The 17,033-nt window shown below is 54.7% G+C and overlaps 4 protein-coding genes across 4 annotated transcripts; 3 read left to right on the top strand and 1 right to left on the bottom strand.

Annotated features, from left to right (window-relative positions):
- Positions 1–250: 250 nt before the first annotated feature.
- On the top strand, positions 251–2,227 carry GGS23DRAFT_379405 (uncharacterized protein). The gene is made up of 2 exons (XM_051513422.1): positions 251–1,114; positions 1,336–2,227. The coding sequence occupies exons 1-2, from the start codon at positions 647–649 to the stop codon at positions 1,981–1,983; spliced, it is 1,116 nt and encodes a 371-aa protein (XP_051374999.1). The 5' UTR covers positions 251–646; the 3' UTR covers positions 1,984–2,227.
- A 4,244-nt stretch (positions 2,228–6,471) lies between these two features.
- On the top strand, positions 6,472–8,550 carry GGS23DRAFT_556399 (uncharacterized protein). The gene is made up of 2 exons (XM_051515655.1): positions 6,472–6,839; positions 6,985–8,550. The coding sequence occupies exon 2, from the start codon at positions 7,199–7,201 to the stop codon at positions 8,228–8,230; it is 1,032 nt and encodes a 343-aa protein (XP_051374998.1). The 5' UTR covers positions 6,472–6,839; positions 6,985–7,198; the 3' UTR covers positions 8,231–8,550.
- Positions 8,551–12,451: 3,901 nt separating this feature from the next.
- Positions 12,452–14,787, top strand: GGS23DRAFT_594419 (uncharacterized protein; the record flags this gene model as incomplete). The annotated part of the gene is made up of 4 exons (XM_051518159.1): positions 12,452–12,476; positions 12,548–12,859; positions 14,248–14,669; positions 14,746–14,787. 4 exons carry the CDS (start codon positions 12,452–12,454, stop codon positions 14,785–14,787), a joined length of 801 nt encoding a protein of 266 aa, XP_051374997.1.
- Positions 14,788–15,891: 1,104 nt separating this feature from the next.
- On the bottom strand, positions 15,892–17,007 carry GGS23DRAFT_594418 (Clavaminate synthase-like protein; the record flags this gene model as incomplete). Its single annotated transcript, XM_051518158.1, has 1 exon — positions 15,892–17,007. One exon carries the CDS (start codon positions 17,005–17,007, stop codon positions 15,892–15,894), a length of 1,116 nt encoding a protein of 371 aa, XP_051374996.1.
- Positions 17,008–17,033: the final 26 nt, after the last annotated feature.

Here is a 17,033-nt window from a genome sequence, read left to right as displayed (position 1 = left end):
AGTCCCGGTTGACCGTTCCAGATGCTGTCGGCGCGGGGACTCTGCGGGTGCTTTCGAGTGCCCAAGACGACTCTCGGCAACATCGGAGATATTCTTTCTCGTGCTAGCCCAGGTCCGGCCCGTGGCCGCCTTTGGCGTTTGTGTGTTTGGATCTCAACGCCCTGCGATGTTTGTGATCCATACCGTGCTTTACCTCTTTCTCAAGCACGGCAGGGAAGTATAAATGGGGCTATGGGTGCCCGTTGTCAGTGACTAGATTTGGTTTCCTATGATCTTTCTCGCCACTGAGTTTGTCTCGTTTTCCTCTTCTTCCAGCACGCGTACCGGTGGAGCCAGTAACAAACCCATTTTCCTTTGAATCACAGCTTATTCTTTCTTGTGCCTCGGACGCTCTCCCTACGAAACAAGGATTACCAGAGCTCGTAGACAATCAAGGCTTTGTTCGAGGCATTGTCTTGAGCCATAATTATATTGAATTGGTCCCGCAGTTCCGTCTATAATATTCCCAATGGGTATAAAATAAATATACCTACCTACTCTCACAGAGGAACTTCAGGTAATTATTTCTACATCTCCTGACCGCGAATCTAACAAGATCTACATACCTGTCTCTAGCCATCCTTCGCAGCATCAGTATTAGGGGAAAATGCATTTCATCCATATGTATTGGGCCACCGTGGCGAGCCTAGCCTCGCTATCGGCAGGCCATGTCGTCCTAGAAAATCCGAAGCCGTTTCGCTTCGTCGCCTACGGGCCCTCCAACCCCATTTCATCGACGGGTTCCGACTTTCCCTGTAAGATACCATCTGGCGGTACGCTGGAACCAGATGGACCTCCAACGGTCATGGCCATCGGCGAAGAGCAGGTGGCTTCGTTCGTGGGCCAAGCTGTACACGGTGGCGGCTCGTGTCAGTTCGCTCTGGCTGGACCCATAGCAGATGAAGCCTGGGCCGACTATCCACTGAAGAATTCCGAATGGAAAGTAATCCATTCTATCGAAGGCGGGTGTCCGGCACGTAACCAGAAGGGAAATCTGGAAGGGCCGAATCAAGACAAATACTCGTTCACCATACCAGACGCCATCGCCCCGGGCGATTATATATTTTCTTGGACTGTAAGTAAACCCCCCGAACCCCCTTTTCCTAACTGCCCCCTTTTCACACCCCACTCCACCCCAGCCCATGCCCCCTTACCTGTATCGCGATCCCGGCGCTGCCTTCAAACCCTCCGAAGCATGCATCCCGACGATTATCGATCCACAGGCCCTCCCGTCCATCCCTATCGATATTCATATACATTGCGAGAGGCAAAAATGCTAACTTCGTCATGCTATAGTGGCTCGCACGTATCGGAGGACAGCCAGAGTACTACCAAAACTGCGCACCCATCACAGTTACGCCGGCGAAGGCCAAGCGTAGTCGGGCCTCAGACCGCCGAGCAGCTATCGCCAAGAGAGCAGAGCTCCCCGAGCTCTTCATGGCTAACATGGGAGACGTTTCAGGAGGCTGTACCACCGGAGAGGCTCTGCAGCAGCAGGTCGCGATCGCGTTTCCCGACCCGGGCTCCTCGGTCGAGCGGCCCGAAGGTTCAAATCTGTTTAAGCAGGCTTGCGACGGGAACCCACGCGCGAAGAAGGGCCTGCCACAGTATCCCGGCGATTCCGACGCAAGTGCGTCGCCCGTAGCTGCACCGACACCCACCTCGAGCTACGACACCTCGAGCGTCAGCACATCCACGCCCGCGCCGTTAACTTCGACTGCCTCTCCCACGCCTCCGAGTACGACGTCGACGCAAGCCTCGAGCCCCAGCTACGACCCGACGCCGAGTACGGGAACGTGCGTAGAGGGCCATCTTACCTGCCTCGAAGACGGCACCCATTTCGCGACGTGTACCGGAGGGCAGTTGACACCCCCTCAGCCCATCGCCCCTGGATTCAAGTGTCGCGTTGGTTCTGGGGTCGGCCTGGACATCTCCCCAGCGTGATGTGTTATCAAATCGCAATCTTGACCGAGTCTTGGGCGTACAAGTCGTTATCTACCCCCGAACTATCGATATCGCACCAATACATTTTGGTGAGAGGACGAGAAGGGAAACAACGTGGCCTCTCCTGTAGCTTGGTCCATACAGATATTAGGCCTTCGCATTTAAGCACCCCGACGTCCCTTAGAACCTCGTCTTTTTCTTTTCGGTGGGCTCTGCGAAATTGGCAGCGGTGGCGACATGGTCTCCGGGCCCAAATCGGCCCACCGTATCCAAATTGTCGTCTAGAAAGTGGGCCGGATTCTCTCCACGTGGCACTTACGCAGCAGACCAAAGATGGTGAGGGTGAGGAAGGGAAGGGATGGAAGAAAGGGAAGAGGCAGCGTTGGGCGGACGAAGGCCTTTCGCATCCTCAACGTCTAACGTTTCGCGAGGCAAAAGTCCCCCCCCCCTCCCCCTCAGAGATGGTGGGTAAGATGAGGATCTTTCGATGTTGGTTCGAATCGTGCCACCTGAAATCGCCGACAACTGGCCTGCCCTCAGAGCTCTCGCCCTCCATCCCAACTCCCTACTGGGTTACAGGTGGCGGAACGGGACTGTCGATCTGGGGGTTCCGTATATTATACTATGTAGTCAATCGACCATGCTATGACCTATGAAGTAACGTAGGGCAGAAGCGGACCCCGGGACCTCGAGGCGTCTCTCGTGTCTGTTGTAAGGGGATGATCGTGACATGTGATTGCCGATGTAAAAAGAGATTTGCAGCAACGGGGGTACAACGTGGCTAAGAAGGATATGCCGGGTCGAGTGATATTGTGTAGGTATTATTTATATAGCCCTCCCGTTATATTGAAGCTCCCGTATCGATGTCCAGTGCGCTGATTAGCGGCTCATTCATATACCTACCCTGCCTACCTATATGCCATATAAGCAAATCTGAAGAAAACACGACGGTCGTACTGAAAGAATGTGATATCTTGTTATGCGTATTTTTTTTGAGTAAAGTCGGTTCACGTTGATGTTGTGTCAGCGCCGCAGAAGACGATCTCGCCCTGTAGGAGGTATTGTCTTTGTCAGTAAGGGTCTCCTCGCCTACGGCAGACCCGACGCCCGCCTCGTCTTTCCCAGCCTCCCCGAGGTCATGCTGCCGGCTTCAGCGATGATCTTCTCTGGAGCATCTTCTATACGCGATGCTCTATCTTGCTCGACGTACCCGGTACCTTTACCTAGGTATAATAAGCTTTTCCACACCCGCGGGTTTTTAATACTAGCCGAGGCCGGCGATCGTACCCTACAAAAGCGCCGCCCGCGGCATCTTCCGGGCTTGTCAAACAGGCGGGTTTACTCCATGCGTCGTCCCTTGAGGTTTCGATTGCTTGCAAAAGGCCAACATTTTATTAACCTAGATCTCGAATTAGATCGTATTAGGAAACGTAACAATTCGTAATTTCGACCTACGGATATTAAAATATTCTGAGCAAGCCGGCACCCAGACCGATGCGAGGACCACAGCCAGAAGGAAGCTGTCGGGCGCATCGAGAACAACTTACCAACCCTCAGTCTCTTCTGCTGCTGCCTGCTAATACATCGCGAGGTAACATCCTCGCGAAGATTACCTTTGCAACAGGGCAACAGGAGGAACCTAGAACGAGGTCTTGCTAAGTTGCCCGTATGCTCGCTGCATCAGTACATCGTACCACCGCTGTCCCCAGACAACCCAAATACCACCGCACATGTTGGAGTGGCCCTCCTTTTACCAAAATCTGGTAGCCAATACCGCGTGCAGCAGGGCAGAGACGGATATCAAGGTTGTTGCGTAGCAAAGTCTTTAATCGGCCGATACTTTAAATTTGATTCACCCTCGTTTTGGACATGATGGCTCGAGGCTCACTCTCTTGCTGGGCGTGAGATGCTTGGTATCGAGCGAAAGCGGTGGTGTTTAGCGAACGGGGATAGTTACGGGGGGCGAGACGAGCGGTATCTAGGTAGGTAGGTAGGTAGGTAACATCTCAACAGTGCGCTAAACCACAGTCTTCAGTGCAACGCCTCCACTAAGCCACAGGCGTCCGGGGCTTAACCCTGGTACGCCACATGCACCCCTTTTCTGGCGTCGCCGTGTGCGAAGGTACCTGCCTATGGCCTTCTTTTCTTTCGATTCCACGATACCGATTCGACAATCCCCCCTACATCCCAAATCACCATCTCCGAGTCCACGTATGAATACGCCCAGGCAGAATCATTCTGCAACGAGACTTTCGAGACGCAGACAGAGATGCTTCCAGCCACGCCGTCATCGGCCGCGACGGCACCTCTGGCGGAATTGCCATCACTGCCTAGATTGTGATCTTCGCACCCAAGGAATACGACACTCGTTTTCGAGCACGGATTCGGCATTGATACCTAGAGAAGCGCCACCAGCACTGCGTGCAACACGTGTAGCCCACGATGACCTTCGAACACGGACACGATAGCCAAGACGCGGATTCACACGTATAGAAGTCGACATATAAGTAGTAGCCATTTCAATCGACCCTCTTTATTACATTAGCAAGTGCCGCCGTCCCGCACCCTAGCACTCCGTTGCAAACGCCGATACGTGCCTGGGAAACGGTAGGTAGGTATGGATAGGAGTCGTCATATATGGCCATCCTCATACCTGCTTACGTCCTATATCTGGACGTAGGTATACCTTGATAACTGATAGGCAATGCACAGTGCGTGTAGGCCGTGTTGGGGAGGGATCGCATCGCCATTCTCTCTTGACGCGCGTTCGCGCGGCCGCCTCTTCCCTATGTGTCCGACACGTTTACCTACCTATGTACGAACAAGGCGTGCATATCTGGCCGCAGGCGAAAGCCGACGATCGATCGCCTCTGGATGCCGTCCAGCGCACCCGACTAAGCGTCCGGGGTAAGCGCTGACGTAGTACGGGGAAGGGAAAGAGAGAGGGCGAGAGAGCCGGGATGGCGTGGCGGCGGGAAGATGGTGCAAGAGAGAGTAGACCGACTCGGGGCCGCCTTGGGCTCACCACGTACGAGACATTCACCGGTAGAGCCCATATTACCTACCTACATCTCATGCTTATGCACGATTGCAGACCGCATATAACTGCATATAGGTACATCCATCCCTGGGGAGATCCAGTTCCCAGATCTTAATCGGGATTTATATAGGTAAGCATCGTGGACGTCCGCTCGGGTCGCCGTGGGAGAGGGCAGCCCTCGGGCATCAACCGCCGTTGGACCGGACAGGAACCAGCTCGGCCTTTCTTCTCTCCTCTTCTCGTTTCCCCCCTCCCTGCGCATCCGGTGGGCTAGTAGAGAACCTTACCAGACAGGGTACGCAGACCGGGGGTTGGGCCGGCGACGAGCCAGCATCACGAATTGCGGCGTAGCCCACTCACCTAGGTAGTTGGCGGGTTGCATGTAGATCAGTTGCGTACGTACTTACATTGCATATAGTAGATCAGCACGGACGGGTTCACCACGTAGCACCCTGCCGCCAATGGCCTTGGCGGATACCCATGTCCACGGTAGCATGCCAGCCAACATCGCCATGCCGCCATTCTGCGAGTGTGCTTACAACGAGCTCATCCTACTGGCGTACGTACGAACGAGGTCAGTCTGTACCATATGACATTACAGACGCGTATGGTGTTATGAGTATGGTGCTCTATGGGATTATGTAGGTAGGTATGTACGTGCACTGTTCTCCCCGGTAATTTGGCTACGTGACCGAGTTAGGTATGTCGACAGGGCTCTTCGCCATCCTAATCATACCCTGGTCTGGTTAAGTCGCCGACGATGCCACAGCCCTGGCACCGGAACCCATCCGAAACTCGCTTCGAGTACACACATAGCTACCAACTACGTAAACAGTGACGATACCAAACACTAGTTAGATCCGCCAGAACTCATTCGCCGTAACGTGACCTCGACGATACGTATGTATCTTGCTACGAATGCAATTCGAGAGACAGCACATCTTACCACCATTGATTGGTCACCGTCCCATCCCTGAGATGGTTGGGATGGTGGAACTCCGAGGATGGAATAGGGATAGAGGACCTCGCCTATGTAGGAAGTGGGCAGAGAATCAACAAGCACCCTAGGATTTGGAAACATTCCCAGTGTGTGCCTACATATAGGTACACGGTAGGTAGGTCGATCTGTAGCACCGAGTGCCCGGTAAATCGTGGACCAGAGCGGTATACGGCCGTGTCTATCGCGGCTATGGGTGACACATCACGTCGATCAGGCAATGCCACTTAGACCCAAGATGGACATGTAGAAGTCCCAGTCGAGCCGGTGGGTAGCGAAACCCCGTTTCTGCGTTGGCGGGTCATCGACGAGGTGATGACAATCATGGAGCAAGTGCTTGGACCCTTACCCGACGGGGATGTTCCCGCATCCCTTCTCGTCACCAACTAGCACCAAAGTGAGTATTAGAAGAAGGCTAAGGAGCCAATACCCAAGGAGGAGGAACGAGGAGCTAGACTCGAGGCGACGCCATCCACTTATCTAAGTAAACTTGGCGATATCCTTTACGTAACATACCTAGCTTCTTGGGGCTCTGGAGCACCCGGCGAGTTGCCTTTTCTGTGGCTCCCCCCTCCCCCGTACTCGTAGTCTGAAGGCGACCGAGGTGGTATCGGAGGGTTGGTAACGAGATCTAGCAACGATAGCTAAGCTATACGACAAGCTAAACAAGCCGGATGGTAACAGCAGAGACCGGACGAGAGTGCGGGCAGCAGCCTATGCGAAGGCAGCTCTAAATTATACCCACAGACTTGCCTCCCCTCTCGTATCTCCAGGGGTACCCTTACAGGGGAATCAATAACACCAGAAAATGCTACATATGTGAGCACCTTTCCATATAATTCAGGGGAGGGGTGGGGAAGGGCAGGTCGTTCACGTGATGCTCGCTGAGGGTTGGGTCGCCTTGGGGTTTCTATTCCATAAGTATCTTAGATTGGTCTGACTGCCCGGTTCTCGAGCTACTCAGATCGCCTTTCCCACATCTTCGGGACGAACGATATACCACATCCTTTGCCTAGCAGGCCAGATCGAAATCTAGACCCAGCTTCGGATTCCGCTACTCAGCTCGTCTCTCTCTCCTCGACCGCGAGCGTCATACCGAGCACCTACTTCTCCCTGCTCCCTCCTCCACTTCACCCTCTTCCTCCACCTACCGACCTACGTACCTAACCCCGCCCGCCATGTTCTCCGACAAATCGGTCGAGGATGTCATCCTAGTGACGCAGCTGCCGCGGGGCGCCTGGTGCGAGGGGCTCGCGCTGCGGCCCAACGGCTCGGTCCTCATCTCGCGGCTCGACAAGGCGGAGCTGTACACGTTCGACGCAGAGGACCCGGAGGCGGAGCCGCAGGTCGTGCACAGCTTCGACGCGGCGGACGCGAGCGGCGTCGTGGGCCTGTGCCGGATGCCCGGCGAGCGGGACGAGTACCTGGCGCTGTCGAGCGTGGCGGACCTCGCGCAGGTGCGGTTCTCGCGGCCCATCGTGTGGCGGGTGGCGCTGGGGCCGGACGGCGGCGCCGCGGGGGCGGCGCGCGTCACCAAGGTGGCCGAGATCGCGGGCGCGGGCTTCTGCATCGACGTGGTCGCGGCGTCGGAGCGGGTGGCGCTGGTGCCGGACTCGGGCGCGGGCTGCGTGTGGCGGCTGGACCTGGCCACGGGCGCGGTCGACCTGTTCGCGCGCGACGACGCCATGCGCGTGGCCCCCGGCGACGGCAACTTCTTCGGCATCAACCGCGCGCGCCTGACCGACGAGCACCTGTGGTTCACCAACACGAGCGCCGGCACGCTGTGCCGGGTGCCGGTGGCGGCGGTCGCGGACGACGCCGCCGTCGCGCTGCGCCCGGCCGGCCCCGTCGAGACGCTGGCCACGGGCCTCCGCCACTGCGACGGGCTGGCGCTGACGCGCGACCGCCGCACCGTCTACACCTGCTGCTACACCGACGGCCACATCTGGCGCGTCAACCTCGGCGCCGAGCCGGGGGCAGCCGCCGCCGGCACCCCCAAGATCGTCATGCGCGACCTCGCGAGCCCGACGCTCATCGACCTCCGCTACGTCGGCGACCGGCCCAAGGTCGTCGTCGTCTGCTGCGGCCGCGTCGAGATGGCCTGGTTCCACCGCGCCGAGAGCAACCCCTGGATCGACCTGGCGACCCTCACCGAGGCCATCACGATCACGGTCGAGGAGACGGTAGAGGAGACGGTCGAGGGAGCGTAGCCGGAAGGCAAGGGGAGAGACGAGGCGAAAACGGGGAGAGAAAAAAAGGGAAAAGTTTGAGCGTTGATTTTTGGGAGAGGGCAGGTGGGTGGCAAGGGCTGGCTTTGTTGGTTCTCACGGGTTTGCTGGCGTTGGATCTGGTTTGTCTGGTTGTTCATCTCATGCGGGCGAAATTAATGACAGCGTCCTATACCCCCTTTTTCCCGCAGCATGGCACATCTCTACGTAAAGCTCTGTATAATTCTTGTTACAAGGCCCGGCGCCGTCTCATCAGAGACTGAGAGAGATAGAGAGAGGAATAAAAATATCCCTCATATTCATGACCGCCGCCCACAATAGCTGTGAGCAACGTGACCAGAGGCGTGTGGAGACTCCTGGGATCGGAGAAGGGCTAGACAACAGAGTATCCAGAGAGACGTGGGCGCGCAGCATCACCTTCTCAAGGAACACGACATCGGGAGAGAAGCCGAAAGCTCTAGTCTGCTATGAGAAAAGCAGAGCCGCCCACCATTGCCTACGTAGTATTTACCTACCGTTTCGTAGTTCGGAGTCAAGTCCGCTCCTTGAACCCGGGTGTACCTGGTCTCCCCCCCCCCCTCCCCCTCGAATTTCGGAGCCAAGTCCGACAACGCCTGGGCCCTCCCCTCCCCGCTGTTCCTGTCTTAGACGCACCGGTTCATTCGGATAACAGCTAATCGCGCACTACCCATTAGCGAGCTTAGCCGACGAGGCTTGCTTCTGGCACTGCGCAACGAACCGCCCCTCCGGAATCGCTTCCCGGCCGCGTCCGCCTCAAGCAGCACGCTACGTGCCTCGGCCTGCGACGCTGTCCCACACGCTGGTGTCCCAGTTCCAAGGAAACCACCCGGCACTACTCGAGTGGCGCCGTAGCCAGAGAGACAGGGGGAGGGGGGGGGTTCACAAAATTCAGGTGTACACATACGTGCCCACCTAGGCAGGGTGACCTAATATCCGACATCCTCAAGGGTGGATGGAGGCAGGAGGGCACGGTCTGGCGGGAGCCGTAAGGTGAGCGACGCCAAGACTGCGGGCCTTCGTCTTGGAGCGAGACCTTGTAAATATTAGACCCTATATAGTTCCCTGCGTAGATATTTCGGCCTTTCGACGGCACGAGTGAAATTCGCAGGGCCCTGGTAGTCATCATCCCTATAACGTGTATATGGATGCCCATGGCATAGCCCAGACGTTGACGCGAGATACTTACTTTAGCAATACCCAGATATGATTTGGGGGTGTAAGGTATCCCGTGTCTGTAAGGTATCCCGTGTCTGTGGTACGCCTGGTACGGGGATTCTTGTTCTTAATTACCTGTACGTGTTTGGAATAGCCAGCCAGGGAACCCTTGTCGTCTAGTACTCTCCAGTCTATTGAGTTTGCTGTGACGGTCCTCATATACGTGGACGTTACCACGGAATACGGTTATTATAAGTGTGCCTATATGCTTTGGCAGAGTTCTCAGGTGTTATCAACGGAACCCGACGAATTGGGTTCGGTCAAGCATATATGAGTAGGTACACACGTAGTAGATAATCATGTCTGCCTTTCTTGAGGTATGTATAATCCGCCGCTCGCACCCCAGACGGCTTTATACCACCCCCGGCGGGTTTCCCTCGATAGCATAAACATTGGCAAGTTTATGTGCATATGTGCGTATTATTTCTTGCATTCAGCAGCGCACCGACTTGCTCCAATTTCCTAAAGGAGGCTCTTGGCTCCTCTGTGACGGGCCAGCATGTTCGTTCGGAACAGGGGTAGATAATCCGAACAAATAAGTGACGGTGAAGGACGCATCTCCGGGATTGGTTGTTAGTATGGCTGTTGTAGTCAAGCCTAACGGTACGCTGGCTAACGCGTTCTCCGGACTCGGGTGCGGATGAAGCATTTATTACATGCTTAACTGCTCGCGTGTCTCTTTTGATCAAAACGATCACCTCGCTTGCAGAGGGCGTAATGGCGAAAGATGCCACCGAGCTACGAAGCGTAGGTTTCTCGGAGCCACCACGAGACTAGCAATATTATTATCCCCACGAGAAACTGCCTTGGTGTCTCTGGGTTGATTATAACGCAGAATGGATATTCTGTACATCATTAAGAAGTGAACTCTCCGTCGCATCAAACCATCGTCCCTCTTCAGATATTCGTACCAGACTTAGAACCCCCCGTAGCACGCCGAACCTAAACCCCGCCATTGCGTATACTGCGATCTCCCTATACGTAAATCGAATACGTGGAGGGACGGCGCTGGATGTGTGGCGCTGGGTGATATATAGAGACCCCGGGGACTGGGACCGGGGTTGCGTGATAGGGCTTGGCCACCCGTACCGAGTATGCGGTACCAACACCTGCATGACGGATGGAGGGATGGATGGAGCACGACTTCCCACGCTAAACCCCCGGTCTTGAGAAGTGATATATCGACTTACTTATAGATGTGCCTGCTCACTTGCTTACTCGATCCTTACCAGCGATCGGGTCGACAGCCACAGACATCATGGCCTCTAGCACTGATCCCGTAGCGTTTCCACATGGCTAAGGCGTCGTCATTATTCAGTCTCATAGGCCTGCATAAATAATGCAGAGGACGGTCCAGAGGGGCGGCGACAATGAGTCTACACACTCGGGATTCCCAAACGGGTTTCAACACCTCATACACCTAGCAACTAGGGGGAGCCGTAAGGTAAGACTAGCTGATGTTTCCCGCATTTATTTCAAAACAAACCAGCTTCTTATCACGAGGCATAGGATTAGTTCAGACTTGTAGCTGATTTGCCGCACGGAGAGCTGTACAAGTCTACGCGACCGAATAAGATAGATAGTGTAGGGGTCTAATAGAGAGGAATGGAATCCCTGTCCAGGTAGAGGTAATAGTACAGCGCTAGACTCGATAGAAGGGCTACCAATGAGGCCTCTTCCGCAAAAGCAGGGCAGATCCCAATAACGAGACGAGGGACACGAGTCGTAAACGTAAACAGTCGCTAGCCGTCTCGGCCAACTAACAATTGATAGAGGGGCTGTTACGCGGTATTAAGCTCTACAAGCCTATGCTGCTCATAAAAGCCCCAGAATATTAGCCCCTAGAGAAATCCTCAACCCCCTACCCGTTATCGACAATCGAGCATTGTCGCGAAGGAAGCTACGGAAGCATATATCTAAGGAGAAGCGTAGGCCGGGTTAATAGCTTAATACTCTCGTAAAGCCCCCGGCTCGATGGCTCGATGTGACGAGGGCGGTTCATCTAACGGTGTATCGAGGCAATAGTATGTTCTAGTGTCCACCCGAATTTCATGGCGAGGCTCCCTTGTGTTACCACAGGATGTCACGTGAAGCCGTGGACGTCTACATTGCTTCTTTCAAGTAGGCACCCTTGCACAGGTGGTATTTTTCCTTTCTCGACACAGGAAGCGTTCGGTCCCCCATAGCGGCGCGGCGGGAGAAACCCAGGTGCGAGTGAAGGCTGAAGTAATAACAGTCGTCAGCCACCTTGGTAGAGCTGTTAAATAACTAGGAGATAGAGTTGTGTGTGCAGGAACTTATGCAAGCCAGCCTTTCTAACCCATCGAGCGTAGGCATCTTCACTTGGTTGTGACAGGCCCGGAGACGGGTCTTCGCCGGGCTTGAAACAGAGAACTGCGCCTCAACCATCGACGAATGGTAGATCGTGGCGCGTCTGGGACAATGCAGGGGAACTAGGTATACTTTATAATTGAGTGGCGTGGAAAATGAGAAGATTGGGTATCTCCAGTGACCCGACAACTTTGGTGTTTCCACGTAATCTACCGTCCCTATATCAACCTCCCGCAAGAGGAGCGGCCAAGTCCTAGTTCGGGACCTGCTCGATCGAATCTCCTGTCCGGGGTAGCATGCCCGCTGGTGACTCCTAACGGAATGTGCGGAGGCGCTGGGAGGGGGGCCCCAACCTCATCTAGACAGGATGAGCGAGTCGTCATACACCAATACGGTACCATTCTGCGAAACCGCGGCCGACGATACCGGGAGGGAAGTGATAGGTCACCTGCGTCTGGCTCCGTGCAACCCTACCCGGCTGACTCGTGCGGATAATATCGCATACGAGCTGACGGCGATATGATGCGTAGGTATTCAATAGCCAGGGCGCCCCCTATTATCTGCGCCACCTAGGCAACAGATTCGTATCCTAGCCCGTTGCTAAGTCGTACACATGCCGCATCTCCTAATCCCAATATGGGACGCCGTTTGACGCGCGCCAGTATGTCTGTCCAGCGACCTCGGCAGCAGAGATTTTTCTATCACCCGAGCTTGCGCTTTCTCTGTGACGAGGCCGCCGCGGGCAGGAATCTGTGCGGGTGACAGCGCTGCAGGAATGCAACGCCCCTGACATAGTCACCGCCGTCCTCGATGGGAAGGCCCCGGATGCCAGCGGGGGCAGGACGATGATAGAGGACGAAGAGGTGTACTTGTGGGGGCAGTTTGAATATTATGGCCCTCACAACCTGGGTGCAATCATGGGCCGCACACCCTGGAGGAAGAATAACAATATTTCAGAGAGCATCATGTGGATACACTGCGGGAGTGAAAAGGACAGCGTGTCTGACACCCTTTCAACCGACTTGTCAGTGTCCCCGGATCCAGGTGAAGCGGCGGCTTATACTTGTGTTTCGTAGATACACCTACGTATCCCATCTACCTGAATGTTACCCATTTCCGAGCTGTACAGATCAGGGATTGAGGAGGCTACGCTTGCGAAGACGCATCGCGGTTTCATCAGCGTGGCACGTCAGCTCGGAATCCGTTGCGTCTGGATCGATGTGCTATGCATCATACAAGACAACGCAGCCGGTTGGGCCTACGAATCAGAACGCATGGCCTAAGTCCATGGCAACGCGGAGTTGACTATTATTGTCGCGGGACGTTCAACCGGCAGCGACAGTGGATTCGCACTCAATGGAATCGAGGAGGCAGCCCGGCCTCGCACTCTGCCATCCGGAGGAAATCGAGATTAGGTAGGTTATCGCGACCGCGGAGATGAGGATGCCGGCGACAATGCAGACATGGGGGCTACTGTGCTTTCACTGTCGCTCTGGAATTGCGGCGCGTATACGGCGTTATGGGGCTGGTGCTACTAGGAAATGGTGTCAAGCCGATGAGCAATCCATTATATGGCGAATTCCATGAGCTTCTCATGCCAACGTATGAGAATCATAGAAACTGGCGAGGCATATCTATTCAACCCCTATACATTCTAGCCACAATTGCTTCAAAACTCATCAGATGACAATACCGGGGTAGCCGTGGCAAGAATGCTGACGCCGACGTAAGGCAGGAAGGGCAGCAGGAGCAAGAGCAGGAAGAAGTAAAAAAGCGTACGCGTTTGCGGATAGATATACTGCGATCACAGTATGAAAATATCTATAGACAGTACACTCCGCGCGAGTTAACGAACCCACACGACGTGTTTGCCGCCATCAGCGGTTTAGCACCACTTGCACAGCGCTCTATCCGTTCATGCTATCCAGCCGGCTTCCGGGAAGTGGATATGGCTCGCGGGTTGCTGTGGTATACCTGCTACGCACACAACAGCGAGAATAACTGAGGATTCATATATAGCGGTCCGACGGGAGAAGGCAAGCCCTGGAGTTCAGATAGAGAGTTGGCTGACATTAGAGCACCTTCATAGTCGGTAAGTGAAGAGCCCCTGCTGATCCTTCGTCTTTTCGCGGCACGGCTTTGTAAAGCTTCCGTTGGATGGTCCTTTTATCGAAGAGAAGACTACCTCTCGTGCACTTCTCACCTTTGGAGGCGGTGGCTACCAACTTACCCCTTTTTATATATAGTGGCCCCCCATCCAAGGAGAAGTACCTACGTGACAGATAGACGTGAGCGGAGGATATATGAATCCCCCGGCTTTCTCATATGGCCTAAGAATTTGTTGTCAAACGATGGCACTTCGAGGTGGTCAACGACGACTGTCTGCGATGCCGACGCCCTGCACATGCCGGTATGCGAATTCGTGTTTCTAGGGCGGCCCAAGCGCGTTTGTGTCGTTTTCCCGGAGCCTTCCGTCCCCAATACTTCGGCTTCTCCAACCCCATATTCGGGATCTACGGCGTCCGAAGCGTGGCCGGGATTGTGGCAGCCATTCAAACCATATCCCCAGCCCATTAGGGAATACTTGGTCATGCTCAAGCCTACCCAGCTAGACGAACCGAGCCCCTTCACCCTTCTCAAAGGCATCCCCACCACACCTCCAGTTACGACCGTTATATCTCACTTTACCCCGGCTTCCTTCGCCGCCGCTTGCTTCGGCATCGTCGAAGAGCGCACAGCGGGCAACTATTGGTTATTGCTCTGCCTTAAGGACGAAGGCGAAGGCCTACTACTACTTGGCAGAAACGAAGCAGAAGGGAAATTCCGCGGGACCATCACAGCCGTAAAGGAGCAGGTGCGTTTATATCTTTGGCCTCTCTCGCCCTTAGTTCCGGTCAGGTGGAATTCTCAAATGTGTTCGGCCGACCTAGTTTGAGCAGCTCATATATGCCCTGGCTGGTCACTGGCGCTGAGGAAAGAATACATCTGGTCTGAAGCTCAGAGGCGTCTGTTGCATGCCCATTCTTATAGTGTGTCAAGCGCGTGTGCGGCGACATAAGGAGGAAAGCGAGAAAAAGGCAGGGGAGAAGGCAGAAACGCTGACTCACCATTGCACAATCCACCCTCCTTTATCGCATCCCCGCTCTGCTAGGCGAACATTAGACTCGTATGCCGCTCAACGTCTTATAGCATGTCCGTAACGAAGAGAGCGTTAACACCCTAGTAGGTCCTAAGAGAAGAGCGATCCCCTCTGACGTAGGATATAAGACCTGTCACGTGAAAACATAGACGCCTTGGATTTTCTTCGCACGACTTGCAGGCCGGCAAGGGAGGATTCCCTAAGTGGCAACACTCAATATGAAATGCCACATCTAGGCCTGCGGTCCAGCTTCCGCCGCCAAGGCCACGGCTCTCTTCGCACATCACCTCTCTTCTTTTTCCTTCGAATTTCGAGCCTAAGACGACACGCGCGACCAAAGACTAATTCGATTAATATTGGACGCAGCGGCACCTGTCCGGGTTGACTTGCTAGAGGATGTTGGTTAAGCTACTCCCGGGTGAGAGGCTGGAAGTGCGCCGCCGAGTAGCTCAGGTTTGTTTACAATTATGTCGGAAATGTCTTCCTGGCTTGGGCGGACGACAGCGGCATAAATATCCTTTACGTCAGTGCTCGCTACAGATGAAAGCTGACGAATCCCGCTTCAAGGCCGGGCCCTGTTACCCGCATACCCCAGTACTGGCCATTTAGGTCCCTCATGAAGCCGACTCTTTAGAACGGGGCATTACACGCGAGTGACCCGGGCTTTTGAACAAGTGTGAGTTGTTTTATTTTATTTTAGGGGGGTTTTTTTCTTTCTATGTAGGAGTTGGGATGTATGATGGCGTCGAGCCGCTGTATCTCCTTATATTCAAGTTTGTCGTACTCGCCGTCCTGGTCGATCTGCCGTACACGAAGCTCGTTCCTTTTGGGGAGCTGTCCGCATAATCTGACGGCCTACTGAAACTCGCTCGGCAACAAAGCCGAAGCCTTGCCAGCCACAGAAGAGTTGCCGTAGAATCCCCCGAGGAATGGCTCTTCATCGAAACCACCAGTTGACCGAGCCATTAAGCATCCCGACCCTACCCTCGCTCCTGACGCTATGCCACCAGCCTCGAGGAATAAACAAGGCATCACCCGCTTCCAGGGTTACGTCGGCGGCTTTAATCTGGCCGCTCGAGATATCCTTGTCCCAGACAGCCTTGTGGAGCAGCTCACGTTCGGGGCCGTCCATCATCTCTACCGTTCTGAAGCGCGAGTTGCTGCTCGGCATACTTCGGGATATGTACTCGTATAAGTCGAGCCCGTCCCCCGGTGCTGCTATGCGTATTTGCTTGTTGCCGAAAATTTGACAGAGCAAATTTGGGTTCGGATCGCGGTGGAAAGGCGTGTAAACAGGTTGTATCCCGATCCAGATGCTGTGGCCGTATATCTGTCCTTTGTCTGTTGAACCGACAAGGCTAGGCACGCGTAAGTTACGAAACGCGGCCATAGATATGGCATCAATGTTGGTCTGGGCGATGTAGAGGTTTGTTATTAACTCAGATTTCATATTATCTCTCCTGTTGAACATGTCCGCGCCTAATATTAGACCTGCGGCGGCGTCGAAGGTCTGAAACTGCGGTTTACCATCCCAGGGATCTGGCTTGGCCATGTATTTCTGCATTATAAGCTCGGTGGTGGACACCGCGAAGTTGATAGAAAATCTGACTCCCTGCGTGGGGAGCCAGTCGAGAAACTCTTCCAGAATCCACTTCTTTCCGGAATCTTTAGGCGGAGGGGGAGGAACCATATACTCGTACGATACCACGGCCCCGTCTTTTTTCCCGAATTCGCCTTTGAATGCGCTTTTTCTGTGGCGGAACCTCCCCACAGGAGATTCGGGCTCTTCGGGTTGGAACCACGGAATAACGGCGCCAAGCTGGTGATATTTTTTAAGATGCAATGGGCGTTCTAGCCTCCATGCGGTCCTACGGAAGGCGTCGACACCGATATCGAAGTCCACGGCGTCCACGACAAAGTTACGCCGTCCGATTGTTATCGCACCGCCAACTCGGCGGCCGGAGAGGCGGACATCGGCAAGAGACGATGACTGGAGTCGGACCAGGCCTCTCGAGGACGACGAGACACCGACCCCGAGCCGAGGGAACAGCATGGGCGGACTTGCGAAAGAAACCGTTG

The sequence above is a fragment of the Durotheca rogersii genome, assembly GCF_024521655.1.
Source record: "Durotheca rogersii strain YMJ 92031201 chromosome Unknown GGS23scaffold_4, whole genome shotgun sequence".
Taxonomy (NCBI): Eukaryota; Fungi; Ascomycota; class Sordariomycetes; order Xylariales; family Xylariaceae; genus Durotheca; species Durotheca rogersii.
This window is presented reverse-complemented; position numbering and strand designations above follow the sequence as displayed.